Consider the following 19,462-nt stretch of genomic DNA (forward strand, 5'->3'; position numbering starts at 1 on the left):
TACAGCATACAGTTTCTGAAACTCAAAACAATTTAATCAGACAGACACAGTTGTAGACATTTTGGCATTTCGATCCATTTTTCAAGACCAGATGAGCAGCCTTAGTCACATTTTAGATGCAGCTGCTTTGAAGTGGTGCTCTGTTCTGAACGGTGTTTTGCATCAGTGAGGGATGAGATGATTGACTTTTCCTCTGGGCCAGCTCAGCCCTCAGTGCTCTTAGCTCTGTAGCTGCCTGCTTCCTCAACTACACACATGGGAGTGAAAGGAAAAAACAAGCAAATTAGTTCCGTTGTGCTCAGAGGTAAAACTTGTCTTCATTTGAAATATTTTTCAGATGCACCAACATCTCATTTGAAAATCAGTTACCTTCATCTCTGTTAGAAGTTTCATCTTGGCATCTTCTACCTTCCGCTTTAGGTCGTCAGTCTCATAGATCTCCTTCATGATCTGAATGATGACCTCATTCTGGAGAAAATGACCTTATATTAAGTATTCATGACAGGAACAAAAGCACCTTTGTACAGGGTATAGTGACACAGCATCATTACTATTTCTGTCAATATAAATAAAAAGCGAGTAATGGATGATTTCCAGAACACACTGATATGATACTGTTATAGGAGAAATTTTTCCTTTTTAAAAATAGTTAGAACTATTTTTAAGGACTTTTAAGTTTACCTTGCCATCCCCATTGTTTTATAGTAAAAAAAAAATCTTTACCTTAAGTTGGGTTACATTGTAGTCAGTTAAAAGAAAAAAAACACTCTTCGGCAAGTATCACAGTTTCTAGATGGACTCTCATCAAGCTCCTTTGTTGTTGTTTGGCTTTTTTTGACGTACTGTGAAAGATTCTTGCTTTTGTGATTTGCTGCTCTTAAACTATTTTCATCTGACTGTCAGAGAAATGCTCAACATTCCCCTGGCAGCAACACTTACCCGAAGCATCATCATGTTGTTTTAATTTAGTCAGTTCAAAATACATGTTTCTAAAATGCATTATTCTTATCCAATTCTGGTTCAAAATTATGCATTGATGGTGCAAGAAAGGCTTTCTCAATTACATTGCACAGTAGAGCAGAGCATGAGCATTCCAGTGTCTGTGAAATGTTCCTGGAGGTCTTTTGAAATAATGAGTTTTTATTGAGGTTCTTCCAAACCTAAGCTATTTTTCTTATGTGGGGCGGGGCTCAGGTGGTAGAGCGGGTCCAATGATCGGAAGGTCGGCCGTTCGAATCCCGCTCCGTCCCAGTTTGCTGTCGTAGTGTCCTTGGGCAAGACACCTTACCCACCTTGCCCTGTGTGAATGTGTATGAATGTTTGGTGGTGGTCGGAGGGGCCATTTGGCGCGATATGGCAGCCACGCTTCCGTCAGTCTGCCCCAGGGCAGCTGTGGCTACAAATTGTAGCTTACCACCACCAGAGAGAATGTGTATGAATGAATAATGATCTCTGTAAAGCGCTCTGGGTGCCTTGAAGGGCACTATATAAAACCAAGTCATTATTATTATGTGACAAACTGAGGGATTAGTCTTCTTGCAGCCTTTTTTTCTTTTGTACATCAGTTATCTCACAGCAGGTGCTGCTCTGAGGAATCTGTGGCTGCCCATTGTTGGGAAAAAGGTTTGAGGATTTAGAATATTTAAAAAGCTTTTGAAATTTGCAACACTTATTCTTTTAAGTCTTTAAAATGAATGAATAAGCCACAGTGCAGAGAAGTCAATTGAGTTCAGAGGCTTGGTGAGTTGGGAGACTTCAAACTTATTTCTTTACAATATTTTGTTTTACTATATTAAGCTTGTTAAGATATTAAGAGATCAGCCCATGGTATCACCTAACTCTTCAACTCAAACCACTATATGAGCACGGTGAAGTTGACGTCAGTGTTTTATTGTCCTGGTGGCACTTTCAACACCTAAACTCTTCATTAACAATATTTTAACCACATGCGGGCACTCAACATAGCCTTTTCAGTAGATATTCTTTACTCTGAATTAACTATTTATTATATATGTGCAATATTCCATTAATGTTCGTGCATACACAGATTTAACACAGAAATGTGGGATTAGACTGGACCTTTAATGAAGACGGTCCTGGTCGTCCTTGTTTTCCTCTGTAGTCTCTGGCCTGGAGCTGGTACAGGAGTTTGTTGTAATATATCTCCAGTTCTTGTCTTAAATCCCTCAGATTTTCTTCCAATGGTGCTGTGGCCTTCTTGGCTTCAAAGTATTTCTTTTTCCAGCGGTCACGCGCTATATGTCGATGAGGAAGACAAAGTTGACCCTTTTTTATGTACACATTTCAGGAATGTGATCTTTTATTCTTTTACATTTCTGAGTGCCCACCTAAGTTCCTGCGATGTTTGCTCTGAGCCAACAGGTCTTTGCCCTTTCTCAGCAGCTCTTGTCTTGTCCACTCTAGTTGCTTCCTCTCCTCCTTCATCAACTTGATTTCCTCGATTAGTGTCTCTCCTAACAGAGACAAAACATGCAATCTTTAAGAAGAACATGCAAAAAGCCTGAGGATATGACTGGTGTGAGAACTTACTGTTCGTGTGAAAGACTGAAGAACTAGAAGGCGTTTTGCTGGGGATCATCATCGGGTCTAGACCTGGTGCTGGCGAAATGTAACGAGCAGGGCGAGATAATGCAGGAGGAAGTTCTTCTACCTTAAGTCATATAAATACATATTTCCTCAATGCATTCTTCATGGCACGATTAAGATCTTTATTCCTTCTCTTTTTATCCTTCAACAAACATGTGAAGTCGATGAAGTGCTGGAAACTCTTCGACAGAAATAAAGATATTTACTGGTTTTTCCTGTGAGAACGTTCACATGCATATTTCCATACATTACCCCTGACGTTGCTTTGGCTCTGATAGTCTTGAGTGTATGTGCACCTTTGGATTTTCCAACCCTGTAAAACATAACAACTCTTATACAGAGCAAGCAGCAGGAGTGCTGCAGAGTAGAGGAGTCGCAGTGTGGTGTGAGATGCTGCAGCGTACCCATCTGAGAGTGAGAAGCCTGAATCCTTGTCCTCATGAGACTGGGGAGCTCCTGAGTTTCTGTCACTTTGGCATGGTTTCTTCTTTTTGCATGTTTCCTTTCCATTTGGTACCCGTTTCCCCTGAACGGACTCAGCTTCACATCTTCCTAAAGCTGTACGTGTATGGCAACTGAAGAGTTTAGTACAGTCTGTAAGGTCAGTAATGGTTTCAGTAATGCAATCACTAATCAATAATGACAAAAAAGGATAATTCTGATCCTGAACTGAAATAAGTGGGTTTCAGAATATATGCCAATGATTAGATCTTCTGTAGAAAGTTAAAAGTAGAAAATTAATTCAGTATTAAAAATAAATACATCGTTATTATTTAAAGTTCTCGGATTCACTCCTTGCTACCAAAGTGTGGGACCAAAGTCTGCAGAACTCTTGGAACCCTGCAGAATAATGGATACAGGTCTGGCATGTGTGGGTTTTTTTTTAAAGATCTGCAAAATAATTAGAGCTATGTTCAATAAAATCCTAAGAGAATCATAGAGACTATGAATATTTTAAATACTTGTCAAATAACCCATGAGTAGCTGCCCCATTAAAGAAGTCTCCAAGTTCCCCAACAGTTCATCATGAATTGTGCATGTCATCAAATTAAATAATTTTCTATAAAAGAGTTCTTAAAAAAAAAGAGTTATGGAGAAGCCTTGAATAAGACATTCTGCTAAAGAATGGTATATGAGCTCATACGACCTAATGTGTGCCAACTTTCTCCACAAAAATAATGACATAAATTACTGATTTTTTTTTTATCAAATAAACTATTTAGGAACCACATTTAGCTTCCGCAGACATTCAAAATAGTGTTTCAAACTAGATCAAGTCTTTGCCTGTCTAAATATTTCATTAACATGGGGCCTAACTATAAAACCTTATAGAGAAAATGTCATGTATTTCCACTTTAATTTGACCTTTTTTCAGTGAAACGAGCTGCAGTGTCGTCTGAGTCTGAGGTTTCCCTGGGCAACTCTGCTGCTCTGCTCTCCTGGTGGAGCACAGAGATTCCTCTTCATTTTCTGAGGAGCTGCAGCTCTGGTTGTCTTCATCCTCCTCTTCGTCCTCGTCCTCGTCATCCTCCTCCTCCTCCTCCAGCCCAGAAGTGGGAGGTGGCTGCTGGGAACACTGGGGGATGTGGGGGAATTTAACAGCTCCCTTTGTCCTCATTGGCAAGCTGAACATCCTGGGAGATGGACAGTACGTCTGCTCATCTGCGGAGCTGCTGCTGGTGTCCAGGGTGAAGGACTGGGAGAAGAAACTGCTCTCTGTCTCCACGGTGGGCAGCAGGTAAAGTTCTGGCTGTGCAGCCTGTTGACAGGTGACAGAAACTCTTCAGAGGTGCTGAACAGACACAAACTCTGAACAAAATGACAGAACACAAGTAAGAAACATGGACTCTACATACATAGGGTGGAGCGAATAATTTCACTTTCAGATCTCCTTCCTGTTTACCTTTCACCTATAACAAACAAGAACGTGGTTGTTGTAAGAGGTGCAGTAGTAAAGCTTTTGTTATTCCCCACATAGCTACACACAAAGTCTTCACACCATTTACTGCTGTGTGATTGAACAGCGCACTGTCTGCATTGTTTATCTCCTCTGTCTGTGGTTGAACATAATCAGCCCAACAAAAGGGCCCTTAACAGCCAGCTGTGCTCACCAGTGCCAGGCTCTGGCCCACACATTTCAGGAAGGAGTACTTGTTGATGCTCCTCTCCTTGCCAAGGAGAACACTCAGCTCGCTCCTCAGAGTTTTCAAGGTGATATCAGGGTAAACTCTGATGACCCAGTGAGAGACAAGAGGAACACACATGAAATCTTTGCACCAGTTTGAGTAATGCTGAAAGGATACATCTCCAACATCACACTGATAAAAAAGTACCATGGTATATATATATATATATATATATATATATATATATATATATATATATATATATATTTTTTTTTTTTTTTTTTTTTTTTTTTTTACAGGGTAAAAATTGCAAGATTCCAGTCACACTATTGTTTAAAAAAGGATACATCTCCAACATCACACTGATAATAAAAAAGTATCATGGTAATGAAACTTCACAAATAATACACAATTATATATATATATATTAATTATATATATATATATATATATATATATATATACACATACATACATACATACATACATACATACATACATACATACATACATACATACATACATACATACATACATACATACATACATACATACATACATACATACATACATATATATATATATATATATATATATATATATATATATATATATATATATATATATATATATTTTTTTTTTTTTTTTTTTTTATATATATATTTTTTTTACAGGGTAAAATTTGCAAGATTCACTCTTGCAAAGATTCACTGTGGCGTCACTCGGACCACAGGGATACATGTACTTGCACATTTTTATCTTTATTATGATTTTGCCCTTGAATCTAATGAAAACTCCAACGTTTCTCCTTTTTTAGCCTCATTAACTGTGATTCTCCAACAAAGAAAGTCAATCTCTTTTAATGTGATTTGATTTTAGCAAATTTTGTTTATTGATCTTCATGAGATTTGTGCAATTTTAATTTGTTAATAAAACCTTTTTAGATCGAGTCTGGTAAATCAGTGACATTTGAAATAACTAATCATCTTTGTGTTCTTTTCAGATTTGAGTTGTTATTGCAACAACATACAATGTCCAGGAAAGATCTTCATAGACAAGAAAAAATTACAGCATACAGTTTCTGAAACTCAAAACAATTTAATCAGACAGACACAGTTGTAGACATTTTGGCATTTCGATCCATTTTTCAAGACCAGATGAGCAGCCTTAGTCACATTTTAGATGCAGCTGCTTTGAAGTGGTGCTCTGTTCTGAACGGTGTTTTGCATCAGTGAGGGATGAGATGATTGACTTTTCCTCTGGGCCAGCTCAGCCCTCAGTGCTCTTAGCTCTGTAGCTGCCTGCTTCCTCAACTACACACATGGGAGTGAAAGGAAAAAACAAGCAAATTAGTTCCGTTGTGCTCAGAGGTAAAACTTGTCTTCATTTGAAATATTTTTCAGATGCACCAACATCTCATTTGAAAATCAGTTACCTTCATCTCTGTTAGAAGTTTCATCTTGGCATCTTCTACCTTCCGCTTTAGGTCGTCAGTCTCATAGATCTCCTTCATGATCTGAATGATGACCTCATTCTGGAGAAAATGACCTTATATTAAGTATTCATGACAGGAACAAAAGCACCTTTGTACAGGGTATAGTGACACAGCATCATTACTATTTCTGTCAATATAAATAAAAAGCGAGTAATGGATGATTTCCAGAACACACTGATATGATACTGTTATAGGAGAAATTTTTCCTTTTTAAAAATAGTTAGAACTATTTTTAAGGACTTTTAAGTTTACCTTGCCATCCCCATTGTTTTATAGTAAAAAAAAAATCTTTACCTTAAGTTGGGTTACATTGTAGTCAGTTAAAAGAAAAAAAACACTCTTCGGCAAGTATCACAGTTTCTAGATGGACTCTCATCAAGCTCCTTTGTTGTTGTTTGGCTTTTTTTGACGTACTGTGAAAGATTCTTGCTTTTGTGATTTGCTGCTCTTAAACTATTTTCATCTGACTGTCAGAGAAATGCTCAACATTCCCCTGGCAGCAACACTTACCCGAAGCATCATCATGTTGTTTTAATTTAGTCAGTTCAAAATACATGTTTCTAAAATGCATTATTCTTATCCAATTCTGGTTCAAAATTATGCATTGATGGTGCAAGAAAGGCTTTCTCAATTACATTGCACAGTAGAGCAGAGCATGAGCATTCCAGTGTCTGTGAAATGTTCCTGGAGGTCTTTTGAAATAATGAGTTTTTATTGAGGTTCTTCCAAACCTAAGCTATTTTTCTTATGTGGGGCGGGGCTCAGGTGGTAGAGCGGGTCCAATGATCGGAAGGTCGGCCGTTCGAATCCCGCTCCGTCCCAGTTTGCTGTCGTAGTGTCCTTGGGCAAGACACCTTACCCACCTTGCCCTGTGTGAATGTGTATGAATGTTTGGTGGTGGTCGGAGGGGCCATTTGGCGCGATATGGCAGCCACGCTTCCGTCAGTCTGCCCCAGGGCAGCTGTGGCTACAAATTGTAGCTTACCACCACCAGAGAGAATGTGTATGAATGAATAATGATCTCTGTAAAGCGCTCTGGGTGCCTTGAAGGGCACTATATAAAACCAAGTCATTATTATTATGTGACAAACTGAGGGATTAGTCTTCTTGCAGCCTTTTTTTCTTTTGTACATCAGTTATCTCACAGCAGGTGCTGCTCTGAGGAATCTGTGGCTGCCCATTGTTGGGAAAAAGGTTTGAGGATTTAGAATATTTAAAAAGCTTTTGAAATTTGCAACACTTATTCTTTTAAGTCTTTAAAATGAATGAATAAGCCACAGTGCAGAGAAGTCAATTGAGTTCAGAGGCTTGGTGAGTTGGGAGACTTCAAACTTATTTCTTTACAATATTTTGTTTTACTATATTAAGCTTGTTAAGATATTAAGAGATCAGCCCATGGTATCACCTAACTCTTCAACTCAAACCACTATATGAGCACGGTGAAGTTGACGTCAGTGTTTTATTGTCCTGGTGGCACTTTCAACACCTAAACTCTTCATTAACAATATTTTAACCACATGCGGGCACTCAACATAGCCTTTTCAGTAGATATTCTTTACTCTGAATTAACTATTTATTATATATGTGCAATATTCCATTAATGTTCGTGCATACACAGATTTAACACAGAAATGTGGGATTAGACTGGACCTTTAATGAAGACGGTCCTGGTCGTCCTTGTTTTCCTCTGTAGTCTCTGGCCTGGAGCTGGTACAGGAGTTTGTTGTAATATATCTCCAGTTCTTGTCTTAAATCCCTCAGATTTTCTTCCAATGGTGCTGTGGCCTTCTTGGCTTCAAAGTATTTCTTTTTCCAGCGGTCACGCGCTATATGTCGATGAGGAAGACAAAGTTGACCCTTTTTTATGTACACATTTCAGGAATGTGATCTTTTATTCTTTTACATTTCTGAGTGCCCACCTAAGTTCCTGCGATGTTTGCTCTGAGCCAACAGGTCTTTGCCCTTTCTCAGCAGCTCTTGTCTTGTCCACTCTAGTTGCTTCCTCTCCTCCTTCATCAACTTGATTTCCTCGATTAGTGTCTCTCCTAACAGAGACAAAACATGCAATCTTTAAGAAGAACATGCAAAAAGCCTGAGGATATGACTGGTGTGAGAACTTACTGTTCGTGTGAAAGACTGAAGAACTAGAAGGCGTTTTGCTGGGGATCATCATCGGGTCTAGACCTGGTGCTGGCGAAATGTAACGAGCAGGGCGAGATAATGCAGGAGGAAGTTCTTCTACCTTAAGTCATATAAATACATATTTCCTCAATGCATTCTTCATGGCACGATTAAGATCTTTATTCCTTCTCTTTTTATCCTTCAACAAACATGTGAAGTCGATGAAGTGCTGGAAACTCTTCGACAGAAATAAAGATATTTACTGGTTTTTCCTGTGAGAACGTTCACATGCATATTTCCATACATTACCCCTGACGTTGCTTTGGCTCTGATAGTCTTGAGTGTATGTGCACCTTTGGATTTTCCAACCCTGTAAAACATAACAACTCTTATACAGAGCAAGCAGCAGGAGTGCTGCAGAGTAGAGGAGTCGCAGTGTGGTGTGAGATGCTGCAGCGTACCCATCTGAGAGTGAGAAGCCTGAATCCTTGTCCTCATGAGACTGGGGAGCTCCTGAGTTTCTGTCACTTTGGCATGGTTTCTTCTTTTTGCATGTTTCCTTTCCATTTGGTACCCGTTTCCCCTGAACGGACTCAGCTTCACATCTTCCTAAAGCTGTACGTGTATGGCAACTGAAGAGTTTAGTACAGTCTGTAAGGTCAGTAATGGTTTCAGTAATGCAATCACTAATCAATAATGACAAAAAAGGATAATTCTGATCCTGAACTGAAATAAGTGGGTTTCAGAATATATGCCAATGATTAGATCTTCTGTAGAAAGTTAAAAGTAGAAAATTAATTCAGTATTAAAAATAAATACATCGTTATTATTTAAAGTTCTCGGATTCACTCCTTGCTACCAAAGTGTGGGACCAAAGTCTGCAGAACTCTTGGAACCCTGCAGAATAATGGATACAGGTCTGGCATGTGTGGGTTTTTTTTTAAAGATCTGCAAAATAATTAGAGCTATGTTCAATAAAATCCTAAGAGAATCATAGAGACTATGAATATTTTAAATACTTGTCAAATAACCCATGAGTAGCTGCCCCATTAAAGAAGTCTCCAAGTTCCCCAACAGTTCATCATGAATTGTGCATGTCATCAAATTAAATAATTTTCTATAAAAGAGTTCTTAAAAAAAAAGAGTTATGGAGAAGCCTTGAATAAGACATTCTGCTAAAGAATGGTATATGAGCTCATACGACCTAATGTGTGCCAACTTTCTCCACAAAAATAATGACATAAATTACTGATTTTTTTTTTATCAAATAAACTATTTAGGAACCACATTTAGCTTCCGCAGACATTCAAAATAGTGTTTCAAACTAGATCAAGTCTTTGCCTGTCTAAATATTTCATTAACATGGGGCCTAACTATAAAACCTTATAGAGAAAATGTCATGTATTTCCACTTTAATTTGACCTTTTTTCAGTGAAACGAGCTGCAGTGTCGTCTGAGTCTGAGGTTTCCCTGGGCAACTCTGCTGCTCTGCTCTCCTGGTGGAGCACAGAGATTCCTCTTCATTTTCTGAGGAGCTGCAGCTCTGGTTGTCTTCATCCTCCTCTTCGTCCTCGTCCTCGTCATCCTCCTCCTCCTCCTCCAGCCCAGAAGTGGGAGGTGGCTGCTGGGAACACTGGGGGATGTGGGGGAATTTAACAGCTCCCTTTGTCCTCATTGGCAAGCTGAACATCCTGGGAGATGGACAGTACGTCTGCTCATCTGCGGAGCTGCTGCTGGTGTCCAGGGTGAAGGACTGGGAGAAGAAACTGCTCTCTGTCTCCACGGTGGGCAGCAGGTAAAGTTCTGGCTGTGCAGCCTGTTGACAGGTGACAGAAACTCTTCAGAGGTGCTGAACAGACACAAACTCTGAACAAAATGACAGAACACAAGTAAGAAACATGGACTCTACATACATAGGGTGGAGCGAATAATTTCACTTTCAGATCTCCTTCCTGTTTACCTTTCACCTATAACAAACAAGAACGTGGTTGTTGTAAGAGGTGCAGTAGTAAAGCTTTTGTTATTCCCCACATAGCTACACACAAAGTCTTCACACCATTTACTGCTGTGTGATTGAACAGCGCACTGTCTGCATTGTTTATCTCCTCTGTCTGTGGTTGAACATAATCAGCCCAACAAAAGGGCCCTTAACAGCCAGCTGTGCTCACCAGTGCCAGGCTCTGGCCCACACATTTCAGGAAGGAGTACTTGTTGATGCTCCTCTCCTTGCCAAGGAGAACACTCAGCTCGCTCCTCAGAGTTTTCAAGGTGATATCAGGGTAAACTCTGATGACCCAGTGAGAGACAAGAGGAACACACATGAAATCTTTGCACCAGTTTGAGTAATGCTGAAAGGATACATCTCCAACATCACACTGATAAAAAAGTACCATGGTATATATATATATATATATATATATATATATATATATATATATATATATATATTTTTTTTTTTTTTTTTTTTTTTTTTTTTACAGGGTAAAAATTGCAAGATTCCAGTCACACTATTGTTTAAAAAAGGATACATCTCCAACATCACACTGATAATAAAAAAGTATCATGGTAATGAAACTTCACAAATAATACACAATTATATATATATATATTAATTATATATATATATATATATATATATATATATATACACATACATACATACATACATACATACATACATACATACATACATACATACATACATACATACATACATACATACATACATACATACATACATACATACATATATATATATATATATATATATATATATATATATATATATATATATATATATATATATATTTTTTTTTTTTTTTTTTTTTATATATATATTTTTTTTACAGGGTAAAATTTGCAAGAATCAAGTCACACTATTGTTTAAAAAAAAATTATCCTTTTGTGATTATTGAAATAAAACACTTCCAGTAGTTTTACCTGATGAAGCCAGCAGATACGAAGTTCTCCGTGGCTTCAGCTGGAACTTTATTGAGTTTCTCATTCCACTGGTCACTTGGCACATACAGCACATGGAGCTCCACAAACTACACAAAATTAATTTGACACCATGTTTAAGTGCATCTTGTCACTAATGAAAAATAGCTGCATTTGCTTTTGTATTTATTCACCCTAAACCTTTCCAAATCATTATTTTTTTTTTATAAACACTTTGCAATGAATAAATAAACTCCCCATCATACCTTGCAACTGGCTGGTCTCCTGCTGTCTTCTGCATATCTCACTGACTCACAGGAAAGCTCCATCAGCAGTCAGCTTCAGCAAACCGAAAAGCAGCAAAACACTGACACTGAGGTGTTTTTAGTGTAGAAGCAAGACAGCTTGTGTTTTCCATGTGCTTTGAAGACCCAGACTGCTAGGTAACAATCTGTTGTAATCAAACACACTGTTGTCCGGTGGAGGTTCTTTTATGAGAGTGCCAGCAGTGGTTGCTCTGGTGCTGATAATGACAGCAGCTCACAGAAAGATCCTTCCCATCATCTGGACCAAACTTGACACCAGATACACCACGTATATTTTTTGGTAACGTTCTATGTATCGTATCGTATTGTAAAGTTGTTTATTTTTATTTATTACAATTTTATTAATCCGTGTGTGTTGACACATTTTCACCACCAGAAGTCGCAATTTTTATTTCAACCACCGTGCAATAAAACTGTGATCTGATGCGGCATTCGAGTACTTGTGGGATTTGCCACAATTATTTAGGAGAGCCCTGAATTTTGTCCTCAGACATATTGGCTTACCCTTCTATATAGCCTAAATATGAACTAATTTGGGAGATAAAAAAAAATAAAAAATACAAGCTAGGTGTAGCCTAGGCTTGCAGTTTAAATAAAAAGGTTGTTTTTTGTCTGTTTTAAACACACGATTGAAATTATTTACAACCATACTAGCATGGCCACTTACCAGCAGAAATATTTATATTTCAGGCCCACAATATTCGGCTTGAGAGCAAATAAAATTTTACAAATAAAAACTTTATGATTCCTAAATTTGAGCTATTTCAGTTAGTTTACTCCATGCATGCAAAGTTTATAGACAGTCTTAACATGAAATGAAAAAAAACACCAATCGTTTATTTTTTTTAAAATGTTTTTCAGAGTAACCTACTTAAAATATCAACATAGGCAAGGCAAAATAAGTTTATTTGTATAGCACAATTCAACACAAGGTAATTCAAAGTGCTTTACATCAACATTAAAAGTGGCAAGACACAATTAAACAGTAAATAACAAATACAATTAAATACAATGATAAGAAAAGAGGTAAAATAATAAAAAGCACAAGTTCTTAAAAAGTAAGGGCAGTAGAATACGCTTCAGTAAAGAGTTATGTTTTTAACCCTGATTTAAAGGAGCTGAGAAATAAGTGCAAACACTTTCGACATTTACATTTTTGAAAAAGAAAACCAAACGAAACATTTCACATTTACGATCATCACCTGAAGGCAACACCAGCTGACACTCCTTTAAAGAAAACCGGAAACTAATTTGTTGAGGAAGAAGTAGTTCGTGACCACCAACATATTCATCACAATACTGAACTCTTTCTAAATCCCAACAATGTCGGGAACGTCTAACATTGTTGCGATGAAGAAAATTGTGCAACAGTTGCGCCTTGAAGCGGGCATAAACAGAGTCAAGGTAAGTGTTGAAGCAGATCCGTGCTAGGGCGTGAGTCTTTAATGTGTCACAGCTTTTTCTCGACGTTTAAACAAAAGGCTGATTTATGGTTCCGCGTTAAATCGACGCAGAGCCTACGCCGTAGGCTCTGCGTCGTTTTAACGCGGAACCATAATTCAGGCTAAAGAGCCCGTCAGTCCCTTGTCTTTGGTGAATTGTACTGGTGGAAAATTACAGAAGACAGAATTCTACTGTACTCATTGGTTTCATAGATGCATCAAAGGCATTTGATTTTCATTTCATTTTTCATTTATTTATTTATTCAAACAGGTTAAAACAAAAACAAAATAATCAGAATGCATAAAATGTATATACCCAAAAAAACAAAGAACAAAGAAAACCATAAGCAAAACAAAGCAAATTAAAGAGACAAATCTATATGTAAATAAATATTTCCTGTTTGAAAGGGTGTAGAATGAAGTTTCAAAAAAACGTTTCTAGTCCTACCCCTTCTAATATCCATACAGAGTAGTGTTTTTAAAGATTTGTTTAAACTTACTTAGTGATTTGCATGATTTCATTTCATCTTTACAGTTATTCCACAATTTGACTCCCTTCACTGATACACAATGGGTTTTGATGTTTGTTCGTACATGTTGTTTTTTAAAATTACATATTCCCCTGAGATGATGTTTATTTTCTTTTATTTGAAACAACTTCTGGATGTCTTGTGGCAACCGGTGATGATTTGCTTTGTGCATGATTTGTAAAGTTTGAAGTCGACCAGATTCTTGAATTTGAGTGTTCTCAGTTTGATGAAGAGTGGGTTTGTTGATTCTCTAAAGGCCGCTTTATCGCATAAATCATTCTAAATTGTTTTTAAAGTTACATCAGAGAGGAGTGCCTGGCACTTTTATAAGGATCCTGTCCTATTGGCACCATAACCAGAGCATGCAGATCAAATGGGGAAATGCTGTCTCTGCTACATTTGGGACAAGTAATGGCGTTAGACAGGGGGGGGGGGCTTTTATCACCGTGCCTTTTTAATATTTACATGAATGATCCCTCAGACCATTTAAGAAACTGTTAAACAGGTTGCATGGTTGGCAATTAACTTATTAATCATTTTATGTATGCCGATGATCTGGCAATTGTGTCACCTAGCTAGGGATGGGCGGTATAAAAAATGTATCACGATCATTTCTGGCATTTATCCCGATAACGATAAAAATGACAATAAAAAAATACCAATTCAACTCCATCTTTTTAACTATAAATCTATCTTGCTCTCAGATCCGCCATGTTTGTTACACAAAAATGTCATCAACGGGAATTTATCCTTCTTCCTTCCTTCCTTCCTTATTTTCTTCCTTCCTTCCTTTCTTCCCTCCCATCCTCCCTTCCTTATTTTCTTCCTTCCTTCCTTCCTTCCTTCTTTTCTCCCATCCTCCCTTCCTTATTTTCTTCCTTCCTTCCTTCCCGTACGTTGTGCGTGGATTTAACGCAGAACCATAAATCAGCTTTACACAAAAACGTCATCAATGGGAATTTATCGTTTTTACCGCGAGATGACAAATTCTTATCGTGGGGAATTTTTTTGACGGTTTATCGTGAACGGTAAAATATCGGCCATTCCTACACCTAACAGTGCTGGGTTACAAGAGCTTCTCAATATATGTTCTAATTATGGTGTACAATTTGATGTGAATTATAATGCTAAAAAGAGTTCTGTTCTTATTTGCAAAGTAAAAGGAGATAAGGACCTCACTTTTCCATCCTTTTACCTGTCAGGACAACTGCTTCCTGTTGCCTCTAAAACTAAATACCTGGGACACATCATCACTGATGACATGACAGATGATGAAGATATGAATAGACAATGTCGTATTTTATATATGCAGGCTAATTTGTTGACCAGAAGATTTTCCTGGTGTTCAGAGAGGGTGAAAGTGGGTCTTTTTAGGGCTTACTATACCCCTTCCTATACTGCACCCTTATGGTTTAAATTTAAGAAGGCCAGCATCCATAAATTACAGGTTGCGTACAACGATTGTCTGCGTATTTTGCTTGGGAAACCAAGATGGTCTAGTGCAAGTCAACTCTTTTTTTAAAGTACAAGTTATCACTTTTCATGCACTTTTGAGGCGATTGATGTTCAAATTCATATGTCGACTTAATAGCTCTTGTAATGCCATTATTATGATGTTAACCAACCCCGTCCTCAGTGCTGGAAGATACCAGTCTGCTATGTGGAAACACTGGTATGACTGTCTTTTTTAAATATTGTTGTATGTTTGTTTGTCTTTTTTAATGGACCTGAGTCTAAATAAAAAGATTGATTGATTGATTGATTGATTGATTCCGCAGGTGTCCCAGGCGGCGGCCGACCTGCAGCAGTTCTGCCTGCAGCACGCCCAGCAGGACCCGCTGCTCACCGGCATGTCGTCCAGCAACAACCCGTTCCGGCCGCAGAAGGTCTGCTCCTTCCTATAGCAGCTCCGCGGGGGTGAGTGCAGAAACAGACCGGCCTTTATTACTGGTGTATGTCGACTTCTCCCACTCAACCTGGACTGGGGTTTCAAGTTTAGTTTATTCATACATACATGGGTGCAGATTTCTGAAAAACATGAATTGTTCCCCCCAATAAAAATACCCTAAATTATTCAAAATTGAACAAATGTATTTTCAGACTTAAAAGTTGAATATGTAGAATATTTTAAAAAAAATGTACATTCACGGTGCGTTTTGAGGTGTGTTACAACCAAAAACGTAATAATGGCCAATAATGTAATAATTTTGGCCATTTCAAATCTAATAAAGCCAATAGTGTAATAATGTGCCAATATTATAATAAAACTTTTGAGTCAATAACGTAATAACTTTTTGCCAATAATGTAATAAGGCATTACATTATTGGCTGGTTATTACATTATTGGCCTGGTATTAAAAAAAACCTTTCATAATGTAATGCCTTATTACATTATTGGCAAAAAGTTATTACGTTATTGACTCAAAAGTTTTATTATAATATTGGCACATTATTACACTATTGGCTTTATTACATTTGAAATGGCCAAAATTATACATTATCGGCAGTTATTACGTTATTGGTTGTAACAAGGTGTACAGAATGAAAGCAATGGGTCCTTTTTTTTTTTTTTTTTTAGAACTGTTTACCACTATAACTGTGTTAAAACATGATCAGTTAGTTTAAACAACTTGTTTAGGGCTCCATATTTCATCCATATATCAATTGATCGTGCATAAAGTAGCCCCATAGGACAAAAGGAAGATGGTGGGAAGAATTTGAGATGAGTAGACACTACATGCCCAAAACCCTTAAAATTATGATTTACGAATATAACGGTTAAGTAAGCAGTGACACACATTGTTGGCTGTTTAGGACAAATAAACAAGAAAGGTAAGCACAATAAATGATTCCCTGTGCAGTATTTTTTGGCGAGCCTTTACCAATTTATGGCATGGTATGAGTTTCATATTGGCAAAAAATTAAAAATTAAAAACACGTTGGTGTCCCCCCCAATCCTGACATCGGATCTGCACCCCTGCATACATAGCCATTAAAATAAACGTATAAAATTGAGACCAATCCGAGATCTATAATGGTCCTTTGGCATGTATGAATGGGTGCCCCAAAGTAAGCTACTGAAAGCTTTTGGGAGGGGGCCCAAAGTGCAGTGCAATGTGGTACCGTTGGGAATATGAAAACAGTAGACATTACAATACAGACAATCAAACATACATACAATCATTCATCCCAATATCTCCATCATGTAGCAAGGATATTTTATAAATATGTAGACAATAAATTTACTTTTAGATTTCTTTTAAAAATGGAGAGAGAACACAGCATCTTCAGATCGTCATCAAGTCTGTTCCAGATCTGCGGTCCCTGCAGACAACACTCATACCAGTGCAATGTAAACGCTGTTGTTTACCTGTAATGAGGTGTTTGTTCCTGGTTTGGTGTTGGTGCTGGGGGTGGCAGATAGGGAGCAGGCCCATCAGTCTGGGGTTTGGACCATTTACAACTTCAAACATTCATGCAAGCATTATGGAAGAGATTGAATTCAGTGAGTCTTAGAAGACCATGGCGATAGAAAAATGGGCGAGTGGGAGTATCTATAGCAGTCCAAGACATGGCACGTATTGTTGCCAACTCCCTGTAAAATAAATAAGGGACACCTCATCGGCAGGGCCGGCCAACCTGATTGCCTTCACCCTTCCTGGCCCTTTTTTTTTTGACCCTTCATTGTGAGTGAAACGATTTTTTTAACTATTTGACTCTAACCTGAATTGAATTAGATGCATAAAACTAATTATTATCCAGCAATTCCCTTTAGTACAAAATAACAAAATTAACTGAATAAAATAAGTATATTTTCTTAAACAGAAACCTGTCTGGCTTAGCTTAAAATTGTATACATTAATATAAAACAATATAAAGAAAGCAATAAGCAATAATAAAAGGGCAAACAAAAAGTCTGTAGAAAACTTGTAAACATATTTGTGCCTCAAAGGCAATGACTGAAGGCTACAACTTATAAACTCAACTGCTCAATGCCATTTTCCATTGGCATTTTATGACTATTTTTTGACTCTCACAGTAATACGGGACAAAGTGCGTCCCTTTTCAGTTCAATACGGGACGCGTACTTTAGTTAAATAAATACGAGACGTTTCAGTTTTTCAAGGGACGATTGGCAACTCTACCCTGGAGGCGTTCTTTACTTGCAACCAGTCTAAAGAGATGTCACGGTTTATTTAAACTAAAAAGACACAGGCAAAGGATTTATTAATTTGTCAAAGTAGTTCACCATTTCAGTGGTGTCATATTTGATTTTGTCCACATAACTCACATTTTGCCACATAACTCAAACAAAGCTTCTTTTTTTTCTTTAAACTTTAAAATATTTATTTTCAGAGATAGTAAATCCTGTCAATTGCATGATTTAAAAAACAAACAAACATACAGTGAAGCCTCCCTGTAGTTCAACATAATTTAAAGATTTAAGTTTAAAGATGGACTTGAGTTTTACCAACTCCGGAGTGCACAACTTCACAAAAATCACTCCACTGATTTTGTTTTTTGAAGTTGAAAGGAGACCTATGTCTTGTCAAATTTCATAAGGTTTGTCAGTTTATTAAACCGCATTATAAATAAAGGATTCCAGAAAGGAGTCATTTTGCTTAAATATCCATCACATCATGTATGAGGTACATGGTAAAAGTAAAACTCATGCATCTTGTTCAAGTAAATTGTACTTTCTCACTATTGCATGTCAATTTTTTTTTGCAGGCTTTGGAGGTTCTGGTGATGTGGTGAACTGGACTGTAGGTTCCTTCATTGTGGACTGGATTTAACTCAGGAGTGTTAGGGAATTTGGGCCAAGCATCTAACTTAAGCCTTTTTGTTGTTTTGCCTTTTTTTTAAATCTACACAAATATTTCCAGGTGCTTATCTAGCCCAAGGAATGTCTTAACCTTCTTGGATAGAACTAACTCCTATGAACATGTGTGCCTTTTTTGAAATTTATATTTACATGCTTGATTAAAAATAAATGGTATCCCCATGTTTTAAACTTGTAGCTACATGTGCTTTACAAACCTACTCTGAAAATCCATTTTGTAAGAAGGCAGCTGCACAGAACAGTCTGAAGGCATTTGCCCATTTTCAGACAGGCGACTACTGTTGCACTTTTACTCATAGCTCGCTTTTATATGGTTTAACAGAGCAGATGCAGCAAGTGTCTGTTTGTAATATGTAAAAGAAAACGGGCTTTGTGAAGTCTGTTAAAGAGATGAAACTTAAATAAAAAGTCTTTAACCTGAACTTTACCTGGTTTCTCCCTGAATTCTGCCTCTTGTCAAGACTAAACCAGCTGACGGTTAAATGTCCCCACGAGACGACTGATAAGGACGCACAAATCAAAACTATTTGAATTTGTAAAATGTTATATCTTCCGACTTTATTGTGACTTGATATATTCATGACAAGATCATTGATGTAAAAATCAGACAATGTTCCTTTTATACTGCAGTGGACGTTAGGCAGTCTTCAGACTGTCACCCAGTTCTGAAACGCATCAAACACTGAATCATTGTCATGTTGCGGTTAGTCACACTTATGGGAGTTTCATCATCGGTTAAGTTGTAAATGATGGGATGACAAATGTGCTGCCGAAGCACTTAAGTTTCTCAACGTGAGATTTTGAAAAGAGGCTCCATGTAGTTGAGTCTTGACAAAAGTTAATGTATTAAACTATAAATCAAGAGAGATGGATTATGACGTTAACTGACCTACAGTTGTGTTCAAAATAATAGCAGTCTGTTTAAAAAAATTTAGTAAAGCCCAAAATCCTTATAATGGTTTTTATTTCCATGCATTGGGAACACTGCACATTATATACTAAATCAAAACATGAAGAAAAAAGCAGAAGTTCTTT

The 19,462-nt window shown here is 37.4% G+C and overlaps 3 protein-coding genes across 3 annotated transcripts; 1 reads left to right on the forward strand and 2 right to left on the reverse strand.

The window, feature by feature from the left end:
* Window positions 1–50: 50 nt before the first annotated feature.
* Window positions 51–5,859, reverse strand: LOC133458777 (spermatogenesis-associated protein 1-like). The gene is made up of 10 exons (XM_061738977.1): window positions 5,846–5,859; window positions 4,719–4,836; window positions 4,464–4,517; window positions 3,973–4,366; window positions 3,012–3,165; window positions 2,904–2,920; window positions 2,349–2,474; window positions 2,080–2,255; window positions 370–468; window positions 51–247 (listed from the first exon to the last, which is right to left on the reverse strand). The coding sequence occupies exons 1-10, from the start codon at window positions 5,857–5,859 to the stop codon at window positions 113–115; spliced, it is 1,287 nt and encodes a 428-aa protein (XP_061594961.1). The 3' UTR covers window positions 51–112.
* On the reverse strand, window positions 5,850–11,903 carry LOC133458778 (spermatogenesis-associated protein 1-like). The gene is made up of 11 exons (XM_061738978.1): window positions 11,553–11,903; window positions 11,290–11,396; window positions 10,518–10,635; window positions 10,263–10,316; window positions 9,772–10,165; window positions 8,811–8,964; window positions 8,703–8,719; window positions 8,148–8,273; window positions 7,879–8,054; window positions 6,169–6,267; window positions 5,850–6,046 (listed from the first exon to the last, which is right to left on the reverse strand). Exons 1-11 carry the CDS (start codon window positions 11,613–11,615, stop codon window positions 5,912–5,914), a joined length of 1,443 nt encoding a protein of 480 aa, XP_061594962.1. The 5' UTR covers window positions 11,616–11,903; the 3' UTR covers window positions 5,850–5,911.
* A 930-nt stretch (window positions 11,904–12,833) lies between these two features.
* Window positions 12,834–18,849, forward strand: LOC133458481 (guanine nucleotide-binding protein G(I)/G(S)/G(O) subunit gamma-5). The gene is made up of 3 exons (XM_061738382.1): window positions 12,834–13,016; window positions 15,363–15,501; window positions 18,316–18,849. Exons 1-2 carry the CDS (start codon window positions 12,936–12,938, stop codon window positions 15,486–15,488), a joined length of 207 nt encoding a protein of 68 aa, XP_061594366.1. The 5' UTR covers window positions 12,834–12,935; the 3' UTR covers window positions 15,489–15,501; window positions 18,316–18,849.
* The last annotated feature ends 613 nt before the right edge of the window (window positions 18,850–19,462 follow it).

The sequence above is a fragment of the Cololabis saira genome, chromosome 13 (assembly GCF_033807715.1).
Source record: "Cololabis saira isolate AMF1-May2022 chromosome 13, fColSai1.1, whole genome shotgun sequence".
Lineage (NCBI taxonomy): Eukaryota > Metazoa > Chordata > Actinopteri > Beloniformes > Belonidae > Cololabis > Cololabis saira.